The sequence below is a fragment of the Coregonus lavaretus genome (assembly GCF_964263955.1).
Source record: "Coregonus lavaretus genome assembly, chromosome: 26".
In the NCBI taxonomy this organism is placed as follows: Eukaryota; Metazoa; Chordata; class Actinopteri; order Salmoniformes; family Salmonidae; genus Coregonus; species Coregonus lavaretus.
Window position 1 is genome coordinate 19229907 of NC_140013.1, and position 24009 is coordinate 19253915.

At 46.4% G+C, this 24009-nt stretch overlaps 1 protein-coding gene across 1 annotated transcript in view; it reads left to right on the forward strand.

Annotated features, from left to right (window-relative positions):
* LOC311101384 (FRAS1-related extracellular matrix protein 2-like) overlaps positions 1-24009 on the forward strand; it is a gene marked incomplete at both ends in the record, with an annotated part of 107917 nt that overhangs the window by 34083 nt on the left and 49825 nt on the right. The window contains 2 exon segments of the mRNA XM_084142517.1: positions 17275-17421; positions 22457-22687. Coding sequence (XP_083998643.1) covers positions 17275-17421; positions 22457-22687 — 378 coding nt within the window.

Here is a 24009-nt window from a genome sequence, read left to right on the forward strand (position 1 = left end):
CTTCATTCATCTCCCGAGTGGCGCAGTGGTCTAAGGCACTGCATTGCAGTGCTAGCTGTGCCACTAGAGATCCTGGTTTGAATCCAGGCTCTGTCGTAGCTGGCCGTGACCGGGAGACCCATGGGGCGGCGCACAATTGGTCAGCGTCGTCCAGGGTAGGGGAGGGAATGGCCAGCAGGGATGTAGCTCAGTTGGTAGAGCATGGCGTTTGCAATGCCAGGGTTGTGGGTTCGATTCCCACGGGGGGCCAGTATGAAAAAATTTAAAATGTATGCACTCACTAACTGTAAGTCGCTCTGGATAAGAGCGACCAGCTAAACACCTGGTCGCCGGTTTTCCTGGAAGGGGGTCCCTGGGCAAGAAATGTTTGAAGACCTCTGCCTTAGATGGTTCTCTCTCTCTCAATTCAATTTCAATTTAAGGGCTTTATTGGCATGGGAAACATATGTTAACATTGCCAGAGCAAGTGAAGTAGATAGTAAACAAAAGTGAAATAAACAATACAAGCTCTGTCTCTCTCTCTCTGTCTCTCCCTCTCTCTCTGTCTCTCTCTGTCTGTCTCTGACTCTCTCTGTCTCTCTCTCTGTCTCTGTCTCTCTGTCTCTGTCTCTCTCTGTGTCTCTCTCTCTCAATTCAATTTCAATTTAAGGGCTTTATTGGCATGGGAAACATATGTTAACATTGCCAGAACAAGTGAAGTAGATAGTAAACAAAAGTGAAATAAACAATACAAGCTCTCTCTGTCTCTCCCTCTCTGACTCTCTCTATCTATCTCTTTGTCTCTCTCTGTCTCTCTCTATCTATCTCTCTCTCTCTCTCTGTCTCTCCCTCTCTCTCTCTCTCTCTGTCTCTGTCTCTGTCTCTCTCTGTCTCTGTCTGTCTCTGTATCTCTCTCTCTCCCTCTGTCTCTCTCTGTCTCTCTCTCTCTCCCTCTCTCTGTCTCTGTCTCTGACTCTCTCTATCAATTTCAATTTCAATTCAATTCAATAGACTTTATTGACATGGCAAGTAAAATTACTTACATTGTCAAAGTATACATATAACAAAAATGGTGGGACCAACAGCAATAATAATAGTAGTAGTGGAAATGGGATTACCATTAACAGCAACTACAACAACAATATTAATGAGAATAACAATACATTAAAGCAATAGTAGTCGACCAATCTCAACATGACTGAGCAGACATATTACATGCTATGAAAGCCAAAACAAAACAGGAAATATTATTGACATTACATTACAATTTTCACTGGCTGTCCCTCAGGTTGTGGCAGGAGGACACATATTTGGCTGCCAAAATTGCACATTTTGGCTTTTCACCCAATAAATATTTGATTTTTTCTTCCTCTTTTATAGTTTCAAATTCGTTGTACTGAATGATAATTTTGGGAAAGAAAGATTCTCTTAGGTCTGAGTATTTGTCACAGTGTAATAGGAAATGCAGCTCTGTCTCTACCTCTCCCGGGGGCAGAGTGCGCACAGCCTGTCCTCTCTGGGCAGCCAGGTTTGCCTGTGACGACCGGTCTCTATAGCCAGACTGTGCTCACTGAGTCTGTACCTAGTCAGTGTTTTTCTCAGTTTTCTATCAGTCACAGTGGTCAGATAGTCTGCCACCATGTACTGTCTGTTTAGAGCCAAATAGCATTGAAGTTTACTTTGATTTTTTGTGGTGTCTTTCCAATAGGTGATATATTTTTCTTTTTGCTTTGTGATGATTTGGTTGGGCCAGATTTTCTGAGTGCTGTCCTGAGGCTCTATGAGGTTGGTTTTGGTTAGTGAGCTGAGCCTCAGAACCAGCTGGCTGAGGGGACTCTTCTCTTGTTTCATCTCTTGACATAGTAGAGCTGTGTGATGGAATGTTTTGGGGTCACTTGTTTTTAGATGGTTGTAAAATTTGATGGCTCTTTTTTCTATTCGAATAAGGAGGGGGTATTGGCCCAATTCTGCTCTACATGCGTTATTTGGAGTTTTTGCAAAACTCTGCATGCAGTATTTCGATTGGATGTTTGTCCCATTTGGTAAATTCAGTATTAGAGAGCGGACCCCATACTTCGCTGCCATATAGAGCAATTGGTTCTATAACTGATTGGAAAATTTTGAGCCAGATTCTAATTGGAATTTCGATTTTAATATTCCTTTTAATGGCATAGAATGCTCTTCTTGCTTTGTCTCTCAGCTCATTCACAGCCATGTGAAAGCTACCTGTGTTGCTGATATTTAGTCCTAGATATGTGTAATTTTTGGTGTGTTCTAATAGAACTGTGTCCAAATAGAATTTATATTTGTCATCCTGATTTACGGACCTTTTTTGGAAAATCATTATATTCGTTTTATTTAGATTAACGGTCAGGGCCCAGGTCTGACAGAATCTGTGCAGATGATCTAGATGCTACTGTAACCCCTCCTTAGTGGGAGACAGTAGCACCAGGTCATCTGCATACAGCAGACACTTGATTTCAGTGTTGTGTAGGGTGAGACCAGGTGCTGCCGATTCTTCTAATGTTTTTGCCAATTCGTTAATGTAGATGTTAAATAGTGTTGGACTTATTGGGCAGCCCTGTTTCACTCCACGTCCCTGAGAGAAGAAGTCTGTTTGCTTGTTGCCGATTTTAATCGCACATTTGTTTTTAGTGTACATTGATTTAATAACATCATATGTTTTCCCTCCAATACCACTTTCTATTAGTTTGTAAAAAAGACCTTCGTGCCAAATTGAATCAAATGCTTTCTTGAAGTCTACAAAACACGAGTAGATTTTGCCTTTGTTTTGATTTACTTGTTTGTCAATTAGAGTCTGGAGGGTGTAAATGTGGTCTGTTGTACGATAATTTTTTACAAATCCAATCTGGCTTCTGCTTAGGACGTTGTGTTCATCAAGGAAATTATGTAGTCTGCTGTTTATGATACTGCAGAGAATTTTCCCCAAGTTGCTGTTAACGCAAATTCCTCTGTAATTATTTGGGTCAAATTTGTCTCCATTTTTATAAATTGGTGTGATCAATCCTTGGTTCCAAATATCGGGGAAAATACCTGCAGTTAGGATAATGTTGAAGAGTTTGAGTATAGCCAATTTGAATTTGTGGTCTGTATATTTGATCATTTCATTTAAAATACCATCAGCACCACAGGCCTTTTTGGGTTGGAGAGTGCAAAGTTTTTCCAATAATTATTGTTCTGTAATTGGGGTATCCACAGGATTCTGATAGTCTTTGACTGCTGATTCAAGGATTTTTAATTTGTCTTGTAGATCTTGTTGTTCTGGGCTCTTTGTTATATTGCTGTAGAGGTTTGCAAAGTGATTTCTCCACATATCCCCATGTTGGATAGCCAATTTCTCATGATGTGGTTTGTTTAATTTATTCCAATTCTCCCAGAAGTGGTTTGATTCTATGGATTCCTCAATCACATCTAGCTGATTTCTAATGTGCTGTTCCTTTTTTGTTCTTAGGGTGTGTTTGTATTGCTTCAGTGTTTCCCCATATTGAAGACGTATATTTTTGTTGTCTGGGTCTCTGTGTTTATGATTAGATATATTTCTCAATGACTTTCTTAGATTTTTGCAATCATTATCAAACAATTTTTCATGATCTATTATTTTTGGTTTGCTCTTATGTTTCTTAAGATTAGCCAAGGAGGCTAATTTGTCAAATATAAAGTTTATGTTCCAAACGGCCAAATTTATACCTTCATTGGTGTAGGAGAATGTTAATGCTAAAAAGTTGTCCAGGAGAGATTGTATTTTTTGGCTACTAATTGCTTTTTGGTAGATTTCTGTACTGTTTGCACTCCATCTATAGGTCTGTTTAGTACCATGTAATTTATTGGGCCGTGATGCTTCATGGTTGGGTTCTGCTCTTTTCAGATACACTGTGATTTTACTGTGGTCAGAGAGAGGTGTTAGTGGGCTGACTGTGAAGGCTCTGAGAGACTCTGGGTTAAGGTCTGTGATGAAGTAGTCTACAGTACTGCTGCCAAGGGATGAGCTGTAGGTGTACCTACCAAAAGAGTCCCCTCTTAACCTACCATTGACTATGTACAGACCCAGTGTTCGACAGAGCTTCAGGAGCTGTACTCCATTTTTGTTTTTCACTTTGTCATAGTTGTTTCTAGGGGGGTATGTGGGGAGGGAAAGGTTGTTGCTTCCCGGTAGGTGTTTGTCCCCATGACTGTTAATAGTGTCTAGTTCTTCTGCTGTTCTAGCATTCAGGTCTCCACAGACCAGCACATTGCCTTGGGCCTGAAAGTGACTAACCTCCCCCTCTAGAATGGAGAAACTCTCTTCATTGAAGTAGGGTGACTCTGAGGGGGGAATGTATGTGGCACAGAGGAAGACGTTGTTATCTGTTAAGATAGCCTCCTTGTTGATTTTTAGCCAGATAAAGAATTCTCCTGTTTTGATCAATTCGATTGAATTAGTTAGTTCAGATTTATACCATATTAGCATTCCCCCTGAGTCTCTGCCCTGTGTGATTCCTTTTAATTTGGTGGATGGTACGATTATCTCCCTATAACCTAGTGGACAGCCAGTGGAAACATCACCTCTGCACCATGTTTCCTGTAGTACTACAATATCAACATCATCAATTTCTTTAAGGAAGTCTGGGTTTAATAGGCCAGACGCAAATCCAGATTTATGACTGATTTATGTCTGTCCTACTCTCTGAAAGCCTAAGAGCCCAAGGGTTAAAGAGTTAAAGCTAGTGGCCAAGGGTTAAGGTCCTTTAATTCTGCCTGTGGACAAGGGTTAAGGATATGTAGGCTTGCTTCACAATTGTCTAATAAACATCCATCTGTTATAATAGCTCTTTAATCTGATCTCATTCAATGATGCATGTGACTTATATAAAATAGAATCTGTGATTCCTCGCATGGTGGTCCTCAAGCTTTTGACGGTGATCTGGTGGTACCTGGAAAAGAAAAGGTTGGGAACGGCTGTGCTAGTGAACAGTGAAAATAGAGCAGCACTAAATCTCTCCGCCCATACCCACCTCCTCTCTAATTCAGCCCTTCCTCCTCCTCCTCCTACTCCTCCTCCTCCTCTCTCGTTACTGCTTTTGTAGAGTTTAGTCTGATTAGGCTGCGTCTCTCTCACTTTCTGCATCTCGCTCTTGCTCTCGCTCTACCGCTCTTTAACTCTCTCTCCTTCACTCTGTACTTCCTCTGTAATGGGAGTTTTATACAGTGAAGCATGGTAATACATGTAACAGAGAGAGATGTCCTCAGAGCTTGGTTGATGGCCCAAATGACACCCTATTCCCCTTATATAGTGCACTACTTTTGACCAGGGTCCATTACTCACTCTAGGTAAACATCTTAGTGCATACAGGAGTGTAGTGTATTTTTTAACTCATTGTCCCAGTTTGCCAGGGTTATTCTGCTGCCTACTCAGTGTAGAGCAGCTCAGTGGGTCGAGGGCTGTCTGCTGCGCCTGCCTGCCTGCCTTGCTGGGTGAGAGAGGTTGACTGAGTGGAGGAGGACCTGCCTGCTGGCTCGTGAGAGAGAGAGAGAGAGAGAGAGAGAGAGAGAGAGAGAGAGAGAGAGAGAGAGAGAGAGAGAGAGAGAGAGAGAGAGAGAGAGAGAGAGAGAGAGAGAGAGAGAGAGAGAGAGAGAGAGAGAGAGAGAGAGAGAGAGAGAGAGAGAGAGAGAGAGAGAGAGAGAGAGAGAGAGAGAGAGAGAGAGAGAGAGAGATGTCAGGAAGAAGACATGTCAGGCATTCAGCTCCCCCAGGGTGACCAAATAAGGACCGTCTGCTGTGTGAGTGGAGACAAGGGCACAGAGAGAGAAAGAGAGAGAGTGTGTGTCTGTGTGGGAGACAGGGGCACAGAGTTGGCAGTGGCACCACTCAGCTCAGCCACCTACATTCACTGGCCTCCCTCACAGAGTTCTCCTGTCCATTACAACACAGCCCAGTACAGTTACTGTTAACAGTACAATAACATGATGAAGGCTTCACGCTGACACACATTGGTATCAACATTAAAGCTAGATTGACATGGGAGAATAGGTGAATTAACAGATTTAATCAAATTTATTTTCCATTAACATGACTGTCCCTCTATAATGAGCACTGTGTGACTCCATTTACATAGATCAAGAGCTTAATCTAAAGTAACTCAGGAACTGGCAACAGAGGACATTAGCTAGGTCAGGTTTTTAGTCTGGTGTATACTTTCGAAAAAAGTGACTAGTGACTGCTTATCCTTTGGCTGGGAATGAGGTGGAATATGGGAAACCAATTTAGTCAACTAACCTCTAGCTCAGCATATTGGCCCTGGGCAGCGGTTAAAGATTAACTGAGATGTTTTGCTAGGGCCTCTTTGAAGTGTATTTACTTCAACTCCTGCTTATCTTAATTACTGAAAAATAACCTTATGGAGGGAAATGGACCTCTGGCTCCTTGCACCAACACACTTCAGCTGCCTGACACAAGCACCAGTGGTGTGGTTATTCTGGCTTCCCAAACCTGATGATGACTTGCTCATATGATAAAGAATTTCTTCACTGATATTCATGAATTATGAATGTAAAAAGTATGTTTCTTACATTCTGAAGGCATTACACAGCAATGGATTTTGCCCTCTCCATGTTGGCTACTATTCCTGATCACAAGCAGGTCTCCTTTAAAGTGCTTAATGTAGAAAGTGGAGGAGGGTACATTTGAAGCCTAGCTTGATGTGAATGTTTATGTCTCCAGCATAATGTAAATGATTAGACATCATGCCACCATGTAATGTTCACAATGAGACGTATGACTGGGGCACAGGCATACTGGTGCAGTATTATACCTATACATGGTCTCGGGACATCCCTGTGGGTAACTGAGACTAAAGACAAACTGTGTATTCCAAATTGCACCTCTATTCCCTTTATAGTGCACTATTTTTGACTGCTACTTTTCAAAAGTAGTACACTATATAGGGAACCCAAAGCCTTTAATGTTACTATTCATCCCCCTTTCATCTCAGATGTGTATCAAGCTAACATTAACAATGTTGTGTAAACATATAGACGATGCCAAGCTTTCCACAACAAGATCCTAACGATTAGTTACCGGAGTGTAACTCCAGTTCTATGAGTGGAGCGGAGCCCCATAGGGGAGCTCTGCTCCTAGTGGTTTACCCTCTGCCCTAAGGCAGCAGCAGCCTGAGACAAAATTATGCACACACCTACAGCCAATAGGAGTACAGGTGTCCCTATAAGAGGGGATGCCTCCCCTCAATCAGCCTCCCGAGATATTTTTCTTCAGCGAGACTAGAGAGGGTCGGCAGGGCCTTAAGTCCTATGGGGCTCCGCTCCACTCATAGAACTGGAGTTACACTCCGGTAACTAATCGTTCTATATCGTGGAGCTCCGCCCCATAAGGGAGCTCTGCTCCTAGTGGTTTAAGGCGGAGCGTAGCGCTCCAAAATGTACTCCCTGCCGAGCCTAACACTTCCCATCGAAACGAGAAAGTCAGGCCTAGCAATGGCTGCAACCGAGTCCCGCAGTACTGCAACTAAAAACCCCTACGGGCGTCACAATATACCGCGTCATCGGTTAAAGACCCGCCCCACCTAGTCCAATGGCAATGCCAATGACTAGTGGGCAGATCACCAGAATAGAAGCCATACTAACCTGTACTAGCAGATAGATGTGCCTCAATATCCTGTGAAAATACTACCGACCACTAATGGAATGACTTCAAGTGTCACTCTACATTGTGAACGCGGTAGACCGCCTCACTCACTCAATGGAATCCCAGAGATTAGTGGGCAGGAACAAAAACATGAGTCATACTAACTGAACAAGCAGATAGATGACCTCACATTCTGTAATCAACGCATGCCTCTACTGTACTGACCCTGTCAGTCAGGATTCATGCCACAAAATATGTTTTCTTATCCAAAGCGGACCTGGTGGAAACCCTGTCCATAGTCCTGCTTTTCCCTCTCTTCCTAGCTCAATATCTCCCTTCAGCTATGCTGAGTACAGACCGAGCCAAAGAGTTAGAAAACACATCTGTCAAAAACACGTCTTCCTAACCAAAGCGGACCTGATGGAAACCTGTGTCCACAGTCCTGCTTCTCCTCTCTTTCTTGCTCAAGATCTCCCTTCAGCCACGCTGAGTACAGATCGAGCCAGAGAATTAGAAGACATATCTAAGAGATAGAAACGGATAAATGGAGACGGCGTCGACCAGGATGCTGCTCTACAGATATCCTCTACTCCTGTTCCTCTGAAAAGGGCAGTAGAAGCCGCTACCCCACGAGTGGAGTGAGCTCTGATACCCTGAGGCAATTGCCGCCCTGCTACCTCATAAGCTGTCTCAATGCCTTCACAAAGCCAGTGAGACAACCTCTGTTTTGAAAGTGGTCTACCTAGTGCAGCCGCACCGTGACACACAAACAACTGAGGCGATGATCTAATCGCTGCTGTGCGCTCGACGTAACACGCCAAAGCGCGTACCGGGCACAGGCGATGGAGCTTTTCCTCACTCCTCTCTCTATGAGGAGGAGGAGAAAAAGCCCACAGCTCCACGGTCTGTGACCTATATGAACTCTTAATAACCTTCGGCACAAATGCCGGGTTAGGACGTAACACTGCTCTGCTCATGTCACCATTGATGGCCAAGCAGTCAGGTCTCGTCGAAAGAGCACACAAATCACTGACCCGCTTAGCTGTAGTCAAAGCGAGCAACAATGCTGTCATTATAGACAGCATCTTGAGGGGTATTTGATTCAATGGCTCGAACGGCGACTTACATAGCACTTCGAGTACCAAAGCCAAATCCCACTGAGGAAGCGTGACTCTAGGTGTTGGCCTAAGTCGCCGCGTTCCTAATAGGAAGCGTTTCACTAGAGGGTGGCTAAAGACATTGTCTCTGCCAAAACCCTCATGACAAGCTGAAATCGCTGCTGCAAACACTCTAATCGTGGCAGGCGATTTTTGCTTATCAAACATGAGCTGTAGAAAAGAGAGAATACTCTCCACCTGACAGCTCATGGGGTCTACACCTTGTGTGACACACCATCGTGAAAACACGTTCCATCTACTGGCATACATCTTAGAAGTGGAACTGGCACGTGAACCCTGTATGGTCCTGATCACTGCATTAGATAACCCACGGCGCTCTAGCCTGTCCCTCTCAGCAGCCAGGCCTTCAGTGGTTGGCCGATTATGGGCAATTTCCCTATCGTGCCAGCCGCCTGAGACAACGCGTCCCGTCGATGTGGAATTGGCCAAGGTGGCGCAATCAACATCTGACTCATCTCCGCAAACCACGGAGCCCCCGGGCGATCGGGCGCTATCAGTATCACTGACAGCCCCCCTGACCTCACCCTGGCTAGCAGTGGGAGAATGCAGGACAGCGGAGGGAATGCATACAGGAGAACTCTCGGCCACGGTTGGTGCGCAAAGGCGTCCCTTCCCAGTAGCGGTTCGTCCTGTTCCCTCAGAGAGAACCACAGAGGACATTGCGCGTTCACGCGTGACGCGAATAGGTCCACCTCGGCTCTCCCGAATTGTTCCCAAATCTGGAGAACAATGTCTGGATGCAGACACCACTCGTCGTCTTGACATGAGGTCTGCTCCTACGTTCAAGTAGCCCGGAATGTGTGCTGCTCTCAATGAGCGAAGGTGCTCGTGAGCCCACAGCCACAATTCCTCTGCCGCCCGATGGAGAGCAGGAGATCTGACTCCTCCCTGGCGATTTATGTGGGCTACTGTGGTCCGGTTGTCTGACCAGACCAGCACATCGCGACCCCGAAGGGTAGACGCGAAGTGGGCCAGAACCAGTCGAACCGTTTCCAACTCCAGGAGGTTGATGTGACGACCTGATTGAGGCCACACACCTCCTATCGCTTGTGTCTGACATGTCCCTCCCCATCCCGTCAGGGACGCATCCGTGAATACTGGGATGTGAGAGGACACCTTTCCTATCGGGACTCCGTGCGTGAGAACGCGCGAGTTTCTCCAATAGTTTAGGTCTGCACTGAGCGAGAGGGGAACCACCACCAACCGATGACGTTGACGCAATGGGTCTAGTCTTAGTTGGGCGAACCATCGCTGCGTCCTGCGCATATGCAGGAGTCCCAGCTAACCACAAAGTGCGCTGACAACATGAGACCCAAAAGTGACATGATCGACAGCGCCGTCACCGTGTGATTCGGACGGCACTTCCTTAGGGCTAGCAACAAGGCTACCCTTCGGGGGTCCGAAATTCGAGCCCTCATCCTCACAGTGTCTAGCTGTATTCCCAGGTAGACAATCTGATGAGTGGGCCAGGGCGCGCTCTTTTTCCAATTCACAGCAAACCCCAGACTTGTGAGATGCATCACTGTCTGTGTTGTGTGAGTGATCGCCAGCTCTGCTGACGGGGCGAGAACCAGTAGGTCGTCCAGGTAGGCTAGTAGCCGTATTCCCTGACGACGCAACGGTTCTAATGCCGCCTCCACACACTTGGAAAATGTGCGAGGTGCCAGGGCGTACCCAAATGGCATCCTCGTGTATTCGTACGCCACCCCTTGAAAGGCGAACCGCAGAAACTTCCTGTGACGCGGCTGAACCGGCACATGAAAGTACGCGTCCTTTAGGTCTATGCTCGTACAAAAGTCCCCTCTCTGGACACATTCCAGCAGACGTTTTGTCGTTAGCATTCGGAAGGGCCGTTTGGTTATGCTCTCGTTGAGAATGCGTCAATCCAAAATCGGCCTCACTCCCCCCGTCTTTTTGGGCACTAGGAAATAAGGCGAATATAGCCCTTTGTTCCTTTGCTCCCGGGGAACTACTGTCACCGCCTCCTTCGCCAAAAGTTCCGTAATCTCTGTCATCAGAGTGGCCACTTTGTCTGGCGTTTTCATCACCGTCTCCACCACTCCCCTGAACGGGGGTGGGGTCCGGTGGAATTGGAGAGCATAACCCTTCTGCAACGTCTGTTCTAGCCAGCGTGAGAGGGTGCAGCTTCTTCGCCACTGCCAGCAATGCAGAGAAAGTGGCTGGGCGCGAAGCTGTGGTGCATCCAGTAGGAAGGACCTGTATTCCTCTATGGCCCTTACCGCCACTGTTCCCCAACATTGAAGTGGTGGAACAGCCCAAGGTGGGCCTCCCGTGAAAGGGAGAGGAAATGCGTTCTAAGAAAGAAAGAGGAGTAGGGACGTCGGTTAAACCCGTAACCGTCGTATTCCTGCCCTCCTTGAACGCATCGCGGGTCTGAATTGCGCTGACCGAGGCCACAGCCTGCGGCAGGGCACCATCCCCAGCAAGCGATTGCGTCATCTTAGGTGACTGCAATTCGCTATCAGAGCCCTTCACTACTGTACTCCTAGAAGTCTGTAGTGACTTCAAGGCGGCGCCTTGATACCTTCTTAACTTTCACCTTCTGTGTGTGTTCAACTCTGCACCCTGGTGGGTTGATTCACGCTCAGTGTGGTGAGTACTGGCTCGTTCTGTCAGGGGAGCTGATACTTTGGTTATACCCATAACGCTAGTAATCCTGCCCTCCGTGAACGTAGCATGGGTCTGAATCGCATTAACCGAGACCTTGGTCTGCGATAATGCGCCGTCCCCAGATAGCTGCTGTGTTACAATGCCTGGGGGCGCCGATACTCTGGGCACCTTGGTGACCGCGGTAATCGGGCCCTCCGTGAACGCAGCATGGGTCTGGCTCGTACTAGTGGAGACCTTAGTCTGTGCTAGTGCGCCATCCCCAAATAGCGGCTGCGTCCTCATGTCAGAATCTGACCGGGACTGCTGCCTTCTATGTAAAGCACTTCTTATACGTGAAGTGTGATGTGACGACCTGATTGAGGTCTTCTGGATACCTACTCTTAGTGCCTGTTCAGCAACGCACCCTCGGTGGGCTGAACGGCTCTTAGAGTGGTAAGGAAGAGAGGGTGAGATTTGAACGCTCTCGGACGTATTATGGAAAAGAGGCTCTTTTTTGACAAAGTCAGGTGGAGCCAACTCTTTATTAAACACATCAACAAAGGCATTTACATCAACACCCGTCCCTTCAACCGAAGGGTGGGGGGGAACAGTGGGCACGTTCGACACCATCGATGCGTCCTCCATCCTCTCCCCCGCTTCCCGTCACGTACGCCTCCTCTTGCCTCCCTTGGAGGGCCAGGTCGGCGTCCTCGTCACCTCCCTCGCCGGCTGTAGTGGGGCTACCGTAGCTGCTGGGAGGGCCGAGCCCGCTCCCTTGCTGCTCGTGGCCGCCGGATGACGCCGATTACGCCGCCTCGTCGTAGACCCCGGTCTACTTAGAGGGGCGGAGGTGGATGGCCTTTGGGGAGGAGGGGGGCCGAGTCGTCCTGCCAACGGCAGGTGCTTGGCCAGCTGCTTCTTCTCCTCCTCTAACTTTGAAAAACGCTCCGTCGCCTCTTTGACTGCGACCCCAAAGAGGCCGTCGTCAGAGAGGGGGGCGTTCAAGAGAGACGTCCTGTCTGCCTCTTTCATGGAAGTCAATGACAACCAGAGGTGTCGTTCCCCGACCACCGAAGTGGCCATGGATCTCCCCGCGCAGACTGCGGACGCCTGTGTAAGGTGGAGTATGGCGCCAGAAATTCTGGACGCCTCCTCCACCTCCTCCGGTGCCATCTCTGTCTTACCCGTGGTTAAACGGGACAGAGAGGCCGCCAAGAGGGCAATGTTGTTAGCTGCTGCTACAGCTTGGGCTCCCAACCCAAAATACTTCTCTAACAGCGACGCTGTGAGTCGGTCCTTCTGGGATGGCAACGTGGCCTTCTTGGAAGAGGGCCAAGGGCTCGAACCCGGTACGAGATACGCCGCCATGGCGCTCTCTAACCTGGGGATTCCCTGACCCTGAAACCTTCCTTCCACTCTCGTGAATGGGAGATACGCTTTTACAGGCAAATGCGCCGCTAAAGGTGCCTCCCACGAGCCCTCAACGTACCTAGCCAAAGAAGGCATGGCAGGAGCCACTGGCTCTGCCGCCTTCCTTGGCCTGGAATAAGGACCGCCCTCCATCATATCAACCTCCGGTGCGGAGGGAAGAGGGGGCAGCCTTATTGCCAGCCGTTGAGCAGCTCTCTCAATGAGACCCGGAAAATCCGCTCTCAGAGAGCTGCACCGAAAGAGAGAGCTTCTGATCTCTCAGAGCTCGTATCCCCTTCGCTATAGGGACTACAAGCCCTCTCGCTCTCCAAAGGAAAGGGGGGCTTGAAAGTATGAGGGACGGGGTCCGACTGTTCCATTGGAATGCCAGACCCTTCCTCAAAATCCCTATCTTCCCCCGAGTCTGCGCCGTCGGACGACGCCTCTGAAGCAGAGGCTAGTATCGACAACACATCCTCAAGGGGGATGTCCTCCCTGAAAAACGCCCAACGCTGCTTCCTCTCCTTTAAAGAAAGGAGGGCGCAGGAGGCGCAATTCGGGGGACTGCAGATGCCTTCCTTGGCATGCTGGGATCCCAAACACACGAAACATAGGTCGTGGTGGTCACCGGCCGCCATGGAAGTGCATCTGCACTGAGCTCTGAAAAGAGCTTTTGGGGGTGGAAAATCTCCCGGTGTGCTCATTTAGACGACTTTGATGACTGGAATATCAACGGCGTTTTTCGAGTCTTCGTGCTTCGTCTCTTCTTGGCTCTTCAGTCTAGTCATCCAGTCGCTGAAGAAAAAGGGAGGCTGATTGAGGGGAGGCATCCCCTCTTATAGGGACACCTGTACTCCTATTGGCTGTAGGTGTGTGCATAATTTTGTCTCAGGCTGCTGCTGCCTTAGGGCAGAGGGTAAACCACTAGGAGCAGAGCTCCCCTATGGGGCGGAGCTCCACGATATAGAACTTTAATCCAGCATACCCAGGAAGTTAGGAAAATCCGTCTTCTCTTAACAACATTTTAGTCGGTTAGATGTCTCTTACAACAGTGAGTGCTTATTAGCGTAGTTGAATAACTCTACGGGTTGTTGAAGGAGTTCTGGATGGAAATGAGGATCTTGTAGCAGAGTTTCTGAGGTTGTCTGTGATTGCTATGGTGGGGTAGAGCCAGGTGATTAATGTGGTAGGGAATAAGGCCAGTAGCCTTCATGACTCTCCTGAGTTCTGGAAGGAAACGAGGACCTTGTGGCAGTTTTCTATAAAGAGATGATGTCTGTAGTGGGAGAGGGGCAGGTGATTAAGTCCAGTAGACTTCACGACTCAGAGATCACACACAATGTGCTTACCTGTGGCATGGGTCTAGCTGCTCCCTCTAAGCCCTAGTACAAGGTAGGGAGGTCTAACCACACACACACACACACACACACACACACACACACACACCCCTCTGTTCCAGCAGAGTCAGCCAGAACACACACAGGGGACATTTCTTATTCGCTCCAGCAGATGTCCTACCTGCAGGAGTTCTTAAAGTAGAGAGAGATTAGACCCAACTCTACTCCCAGTATGGCCTTAACCCCTTAGAATGGACAGGTTTGGGAAACATGGGGCCAGTGGCATGGATGTAGTAGCTTGGTTTACATTAATATAGTACCGTACCATCAGCAGCTAGGTTGTAGTTCTAGGATACCTCTGTTTTCTCTATTCTCTTTCATCTAGAACCATGTTGACAGAACCCATTACCGTGGAAACAATCAGACTTTGAAGATGAGCCAGAAACCCGTCAGCCCTTCAGTTAGTTCAACCGTACCCTCACCATCTCCACTTTATTTAGCTCTACCTTCGTCATCTTCACTTTATTCTCCTTCATCTTCTCTGTTAGTTCAGCCATATCATTGTCATTTTCACTTTATTCTCTCTGTTCAGAAGAAGACAGGTAGAGGTTCAGGCAGCAATGATGTCTGAGTTGGTTCATTGGTTCATGATAAAGTCATGAGATGTTTTCTTCTTCCACAGAGTCTTCTTGACAGAATCAGATCTAATGAGTTTTGTCTCCTCTCCTCCAGTTCTCTCTCTTTGTCTCTCTTTGTCAGCATAGTTTACTGCATGGTTTAGGCAGTGATGTCTGAGTTGGTTCATGATAAAGTCATGTTTTCTTCCACAGAGTCTTCTTGACAGAATCAGGATGAGTTAATAAGTGTCTAATGAGTTTAGTTGTGAACGAAAAACAATCATTTCTTCTTCTTCTTCTTCTTCTTCTTCTTCTTCTTCTTCTTCTTCTTCTTCTTCTTCTTCTTCTTCTTCTTCTTCTTGATTCTTCTTCTTCTTCTTCTTCTTCTTCTTCTCGATTCTTCTTCTTCTTCTTGTTCTCGATTCTTCTTCTTCTTCTTCTTCTTCTTCTTCTTCTTCTTCTTCTTCTTCTTCTTCTTCTTCTTCTTCTTCTTCTTCTTCTTCTTCTTCTTCTTCTTCTTCTGACCTCTACTGTGTGTTTGTTCTGCTGGCCCTGGTATGACCTAGTGTTGTTCCCCCTCTGGTGTCACATGTATTAAGTCCTGTTAAAGTCCAGGTAAGGGAATGTGCGGTGGTGTTAGTCTATTAGACCACATGAAACAGCAATGCACAGGTGCAGTATAGGCCACGGTTCCACACACTCACCCTGCTACATGCCCTTCTATACACACACACACACACACACACACACACACACACACACACACACACACACACACCCTCTCACACACAATAAAATAATAACACCCTTGTGAATGTGTAGGTCTCACCCTAGGTTACATGGCAGAGCGGTCGACTGGACATGACAGATTTACTGACCATGACAACTGGGCAGGGGGAAGGGCAGCATGGAGGAGAGGAGAGGAGTGAGTGAATGTGTCCCAAATGGCACCCTATTCCCTATATAGTGCACTTATTTTGACCAGGGGCCCATAGGGCCTACTGCTGGTTTTCTGTTCTACCTAATAATTACCATCTGGTGTCCGAGGCCTAATTAGAGTGGAAGAATGGAAAAAAGCAGTGGAAGTGGCTTCGATGTCCAGATGAGAATTTGAGGGATATAGGGAATAGGGTGCCATTCGGGACTCAGAATCAGACCCTCCTTGTGGTTTCTCTTTCATTCTTTCATTCCTCCCACCTCACATCTGCCAGCTGTCCAGCTGTACTGTAGAAACACCTGGGTCTGTCTCCTTCCTCTCCCTTCATTCCTCCGTCTCCCTCCTCCCATCATCTCTTCATCTCCCTCCTCTCCCTTCATCCCTCCATCTCCCTCCTCTCCCTTCATCCCTCCATCTCCCTCCTCTCCCTTTTCTCCCTTCATTCCCTTCCATTCCTGTCATCCCTCATTTCACACTGTTCTGTTTAGGCTGAGGGGCTTGGAGCCACTGTTATAACCCTTCTGTTAATGGCAGTAGTATGTGTGTGTGTGTGTGTGTGTGTGTGTGTGTGTGTGTGTGTGTGTGTGTGTGTGTGTGTGTGTGTGTGTGTGTGTGTGTGTGTGTGCTTGCATGCATGCGTGCACGTTCATGCGCGCGTGTGCGTGTGTAAGCGCCTACATGCTATGACTTGTCATTTTGTGTGTAATAATAATAATATGCCATTTAGCAGACGCTTTTATCCAAAGCGACTTACAGACATGTGTGCATACATTTTTACGTGTGTGTGTGTTTGATGTCTGTGTGTGGTGTCGGTAACAGGCAGTGCTGCCCTCCTGGAATACAGAGCTTTGAAATCCACTTCAAACGGGACTGATAAAACAACACTGACACACACACATGCACATACACACGCACACACACACACACACAGAGAGAGACTAACCCTTATCTTTTAATTACAATGAAGCCGATTAGACCTTCTACTTTTATGTCCTCCTCTGCACTGATACCTCCCACTGAATATACTGGCAGGGAGGTTGTGTGTGTGTGTGTGTGTCTGCTCATGCTTGTGTGTGTGTGTGGGCGCGTGCATGCGCGTGTGTTTGTGCTGATACTGATGCCTTCCACCGAATATAGGCAGGGAGTCTAGCTGTCTTACAGGTTCCCATAAAACGGCCATGAAATGATTCTAATGAAAAGATATTGAGATAGGAACATATCCTGAAAACAAACAGCTTTTCCATTATAAATGTTTTGAAGTGCAAATAATGTGTTCAGAAACTCAAATGCTTCCGGTGTCTTTGCTGAATGAATTCCCTCTCATGTCGATCTTCGTTTTTGTAGTTGTTGACTGTTGTTGTTTACAAACACAAACATCCACAGAGAACGACACTAGCACTTGATGTAATGTAATTTGTGGATTCAAATAAAGTATTTAAAATGTGTGTGTGTGTGGGGGGGGTGTTTCCTGTACTCACTGTACTGTAAGTCACTTGTCTGCTAAGTGGCACATAAGACACATTATTAAGGGTGCTGATAATTAGGTTCTATGTGTGTGTGTGTTTAGGAGGCAACAAGCTGAAGAACCAGGTGTTCAGGCTGAACTGGGCCTGGGTCTCCCTGGAGAAGGAGTACTATGTTGTGGATGAGGAGTCCAAGTACCTGGAGGTGGTCCTCAAACGACGAGGTTACCTGGGAGAGACATCCTTCGTCAGTGAGTCAAACTACCTTCTTATTATACACATCCTTATACACATTGTCTACGTCCCAAATGGCACTCTGTTCCCATCAGAGTCAGGACATCCATAGACATCATCATGACATCATTGGCTATCCCTCCAGGGAAGCTCCACAGCTTTTCAGCCTTTCATGTTCATGTAGCGGATGGCTGTGTTAGCATGGCCCAGTGACATCACCTGCCCCTAGATCTAAGAGCCAAATGTCACTCCTGGTCCAATTCACACATTTTCTAAAGGAACGGGATGTTAATGGATGTCCTGACAAAAGTAGTGCACTCTATATGCCATTTGGGACATGGCCTTGGAGAACAATAGAAGGGTGCCATTTGGGACGCACACCAAGAATAGCGGAGGGCCAATCTCTTGACTCAGACAGAGCAGGGGAGGGACAGACAACCTCAGGGTCATACAAGTCACAACCTTTCACCCCTGACCCCTCTCCTCAGGATAGGATTCATCCTTTTAGCCAACCCTCCTGGGGACAGCAAGGGGTCATGGGAGAGGTTATGCAGAGTTTGTGGTCGTCAGAAAGATGCCCGCTGTCGCCGAGTTAGAAGCCACTCTCTGTAAACATTCCTTACATTTTACTGTCCTGGACTGAATAGGGAGGAAACACAGTGCAACAATAGATGGGACAGTAAACCTTAGTTTTATAACACAAGGTTTATACACAGGGTTTATAACAACAGTAAACCTTCATTTTGTAACACAAAGTTTATACACAGGGTTTATAACAACAGTAAACCTTAGTTTTATAACACAAAGTTTATACACAGGGTTTATAACAACGTTTTTATGGCTGACTGGAATCCATACCACTGGCACCACTGGTATTGTTTACATTGTTTTTGTCCAGAATCCCAATATGTTCGGGATGTCAGTAAAGCTGTGCTAGTTTGAATAGCTGAAGTTTGAGGTCAGATCTCATGGGTCGGATGTATTGAGTTGTCCCTAGCTGTGTCTCGCTGTGTCTTCGCTAGCTTTGAGGCTGTGGTGCGTTACGTTGTCCCTGTGTGCGTCCCAAATGGGTCTAAATATTCTCTATATAGTGCACTACTTTTGACCAGGTCCCAGTGTTGGCCACAGGGCTCTGGTCAAAAGTACAGCACTATATAGGGAATAGGGTACCAATTGGGAAGCAGCCATGTGTCTCTGCTAGCTAATGATCTCGCTCTCTCTCAGGGGGGTATGCAGATAATATGCAGATAATATGCAGATGATATGCAGATAATATGATCATTAGACTATCTCAAGGGCCTGCCTTCTTCAAGAGATAATTCAAGTAAAGGAACTGTTCTTGAAGAACACAAAGAAGAGGGTTCTATCCCCCTTCTAATGGGTTAACTGATTAGCATTTCTGATTACGAAGAGAAATAACACAATTCCATACTGTGGAAACTTCTGGAGCTGTTTTTAAAAGATATTAGTATTTGAGAGTACATGGATATATTTCTCAGACGAACATCATTGCATCAGTGAAATGTTCTGGCTTCCAGCAGTGTGCTTATAGGAAGTTAGGCAGGACAGATCAGGAGAAATGTGGGTCTGCATCTCAAATGGCACCCTATTCCCTACGTAGTGCACTACTTTTAACCAGAGACCTATGGTAGGCCACTATAGAGGGAATAGGGTGCCATTAGCGACACAGAAACCTCCAGAAGCACACACAGCACAGTGGCAGTCCTTTCTGCTCCTCAATGTGTTTAATTGGATCTCAAACCTCAAAGGATGGAGGGAGACGGAAAGAGAAAGCCTTCAGATGAACCAGGCTCACAGGCTTCAGATCAGACTGAGAGACCCACTACACATCTGCCTGGGTACTGAGATGACAGGCTGACTGATCTCAGGCCAGTGCTTCACACAGAGAGGAGACAGAGGATATCTGCTCCATCCCAGCCCTGCCTGCTGGCCTGCCAGAGTCAGACCTGATCAACAGACCTAGGATGGGTCTGAAATGGCACCCTATTCCCTATATAGCGCACTACTTTTAACTGGACGCCTGGTTCTTTATTGGATGTTGTGAGGCGTTCAGTAGCGTTGTGTGCATCACCGGAGGTGCTAGTCTAGCAGCTATGTAGAGCTAGCCTGCCGCTATATACAGTGGGGAAAAAAAGTATTTAGTCAGCCACCAATTGTGCAAGTTCTCCCACTTTAAAAGATGAGAGAGGCTTGTAATTTTCATCATAGGTACACGTCAACTATGACAGACAAATTGAGAAAAGAAATTCCTGAAAATCACATTGTAGGATTTTTTATGAATTTATTTGCAAATTATGGTGGAAAATAAGTATTTGGTCACCTACAAACAAGCAAGATTTCTGGCTCTCACAGACCTGTAACTTCTTCTTTAAGAGGCTCCTCTGTCCTCCACTCGTTACCTGTATTAATGGCACCTGTTTGAACTTGTTATCAGTATAAAAGACACCTGTCCACAACCTCAAACAGTCACACTCCAAACTCCACTATGGCCAAGACCAAAGAGCTGTCAAAGGACACCAGAAACAAAATTGTAGACCTGCACCAGGCTGGGAAGACTGAATCTGCAATAGGTAAGCAGCTTGGTTTGAAGAAATCAACTGTTGGAGCAATTATTAGGAAATGGAAGACATACAAGACCACTGATAATCTCCCTCAATCTGGGGCTCCACGCAAGATCTCACCCCGTGGGGTCAAAATGATCACAAGAACGGTGAGCAAAAATCCCAGAACCACACGGGGGGACCTAGTGAATGACCTGCAGAGAGCTGGGACCAAAGTAACAAAGCCTACCATCAGTAACACACTACGCCGCCAGGGACACGAATCCTGCAGTGCCAGACGTGTCCCCCTGCTTAAGCCAGTACATGTCCAGGCCCATCTGAAGTTTGCTAGAGTGCATTTGGATGATCCAGAAGAGGATTGGTAGAATGTCATATGGTCAGATGAAACCAAAATATTTTGGTAAAAACTCAACTCGTCGTGTTTGGAGGACAAAGAATGCTGAGTTGCATCCAAAGAACACCATACCTACTGTGAAGCATGGGGGTGGAAACATCATGCTTTGGGGCTGTTTTTCTGCAAAGGGACCAGGACGACTGATCCGTGTAAAGGAAAGAATGAATGGGGCCATGTATCGTGAGATTTTGAGTGAAAACCTCCTTCCATCAGCAAGGGCATTGAAGATGAAACGTGGCTATGTCTTTCAGCATGACAATGATCCCAAACACACCGCCCCAAACACACTTCGTAAGAAGCATTTCAAGGTCCTGGAGTGGCCTAGCCAGTCTCCAGATCTCAACCCCATAGAAAATCTTTGGAGGGAGTTGAAAGTCTGTGTTGCCCAGCGACAGCCCCAAAACATCACTGCTCTAGAGGAGATCTGCATGGAGGAATGGGCCAAAATACCAGCAACAGTGTGTGAAAACCTTGTGAAGACTTACAGAAAACGTTTGACCTGTGTCATTGCCAACAAAGGGTATATAACAAAGTATTGAGAAACTTTTGTTATTGACCAAATACTTATTTTCCACCATAATTTGCAAATAAATTCATTAAAAATCCTACAATGTGATTTTCTGAATTTTTTTCCTCATTTTGTCTGTCATAGTTGACGTGTACCTATGATGAAAATTACAGGCCTCTCTCATCTTTTTAAGTGGGAGAACTTGCACAATTGGTGGCTGACTAAATACTTTTTTCCCCCACTGTATCCTGGCTCTGTTGAGCTCATCCATGTTATCTATGAACACATGTTAGCAAGAACTGTAGGAGCCCCATGAACACGTACAGGGCCCTTTTCCCTTCTCGATGCTGGCATATCAAAGCTCACTTTCCCCTTCAATTCTTCAAAGAATGAAATGCTAATTCTGGTCCACTCTCCCAACTCATACATTTCTGCCTCCATCTGTGCACCGTAGAAGCTCTTTAGTGTTATCTTCTCTCTTCCTCACTCTCTCTCTCTCTCTCTCTCTCTCTCTCACTCTCTCTCTCTCTCACTCTCTGTCCCTCACTCTCTGTCTCTCACTCTTTTATCTTGTCTCTCTTCTCTCTCGCTCTCTCTCTCACTTCTCTCGCTCTCTTTCTCTCTCTCTCTCTCTCTCTCTCTCTTTGTTCTGAGGAAGCATGGAAAGTATCTGCTTCTTCATTTATTTGTTTGTTTGTTGTTATTATTATTATTAATTCATTATTTAATTGATTAATTCATTTATATTTTTGTTGGTCTATCTCAGAGCGAGCCAGCCAGGGGGTCTGCTCGGCTGCTATCATTTATTTACTGGGGACCTCCTGCTTGGAGCTAGTGCAGGGAGCGTGTATATGTGTGTCACGCTTCATCATGGTTGTGTAGCTAGTTGAACAGCAGCAGTCCTGCCATCGTCACCAGCCCTCAGTGACAGCAAGTCTGATCAAACAACACTGGCACAAACTACCACCAGCAAGCTGGGCAGGCTAGACTCAGTAGGCTGGGCAGTAACAACAATGTCGATCTACCAATTCCTCTACACTACCTGCATAGACAACCTTGTTTTAAGTTGATTCTGCTTTACCCACAATATAGCTTAATTGTGTCAAGGTAATCTAGCTTGAAAGGAAGCAAAATTATCTCCCAATGTGGTATGGTAGGTAATTGACCTTGGTAAAATGGAATATGTATTACAGTGTCCTCTGTGTTCAGTCAGACCCCTAGGGGCCAGATAGAGTGACAGCAGAGGGAATAGCCTCTGCTGTCAAGACGTCCTGATTACCATACTCCCTCCTCCTGGTTCACGTCAGGGCCATCTGCTAGCTGACACATCACAACTTCATCTACACGGCTCTGTTCTCAGTTATTGACTGGTTATTATATCTGGATGCTACCGTTTGACCTTATGTTGTTGAATGCCACATTATAAGAAATAATGTATTATGTCCATGTAATAATTTCCTCTTCCTCCTCGTCCCCTCTCTCCTCTGCTCCCCTCTCTCCTCTGCTCCCCTCTCTCCTCTCCTCTCTCCTCTCCTCTCTCCTCTCTCCTCTCCTCCCTCCTCGCCCAGGCATCGGCACCAGAGATGGTACGGCAGAGAAGGATAAAGATTTCCGTGGTAAAGCCCAGAAGCAGGTCCAGTTTAACCCAGGTCAGACCACAGCTACATGGAGGGTGAGGATCCTGCAGGATGGAGTGTACGAGCAGTCTGAGACCTTCCAGATTGTTCTGTCAGAACCTGTCATGGCTGCCCTGGAGTTCCCTGACACAGCCACTGTGGAGATCCTCGACCCAGCTGATGGTATGTACTACAGTTCCATGTTCCAGAGTAGCTTGTTTTAATAGTCTGAACAGTGTAGTGTTCACATGACTAATGGTTGATAAGTCATTACTACAGGTAGGTTCTTCATCAGTCTTAGCAGAGATGATTGGTCTGAGGTTATCTCTATGGGTTTTATATTAGGTGGGTGAGAACATTCAGGTCAGTGGATAACAAGACATGGACCTTCATTGTAATCAGAGGGCTGATATAAATACTATGCATACCAGTCTCTCTTGGCTAAGAGTTGAGGAGAGACTGACTGCATCACTTCTTATTTTTATAAGAAACTATTTGTTGAAAATCCCAAATTGTTTGCATAGTCAACTTACACACAGCTCTGACACACACACTTACCCCACCAGACATGCAACCAGGGGTCTTTTCACAGTCCCCAAATCTAGAACAAATTCAAGAAAGCGTACAGTATTATATAGAGCCATTATTGCATGGAACTCCGTTCCATCTTATATTGCTCAAATGAACAGCAAACCTGGTTTCAAAAAACAGATAAAGCAACACCTCACGGCACAACGCCTCTCCCCTATTTGACCTAGATAGTTTGTGTGTATGTATTGATATGTAGGCTACGTGTGCATTTAAAATAAAAATGTTGTATGTAGCTCTGTCCTTGAGCTGTTCTTGTCTATTAATGTTCCATATTATGTAATGTTTCATGTTTTGTGAGGACCCCAGGAAGAGTAGCTGCTGCTTTTGCAACAGCTAATGGGGATCCTAATAAAATACGAAAAACCAAATACCTTCCTCAGCCTCATTAGTGTGTCCCATGTTAGTGAAGCTGCTCTCAGCCTCTTATCAATCCCTGGCCTGGCCCCAGAGCCTGCACTGAGCAACAGACCATAGCCCATCTTTACCACAGCATGAAATCATGATGAGACTGAGAGTAACGTTTTAGACCTGGCTTTAGCCTGCCTGCCTGAGAAAAGGGAGACAGGATACTATCATATTGGTCACATCATGAAAACCAACATGGGTGTTAAACTTGGATTAAGGATGCAAAATGGGCACATTTCCTGCTGATTCCCTCAATCACTCCTGATTCCAGGAATCTTCCAACCGGGATTTTTCTGGAAAACCTGGGAATTTTGAGACAGTTACTGGAGTTTTGCAACCCCAGGTTAAATATAGTGAACAGTAACACTGAAACAATAGTCCATATGGGAAGTTGTTTTCTCCAGAAAGGTAAATAAGCAAGTTAAATTGGGTATGGAGAATCCCATGGTTAGGGTCAGGCCCAGGGTGTGGATGGAGAACACTAGACTGGAGCCTTCCCAGGGCTCTCA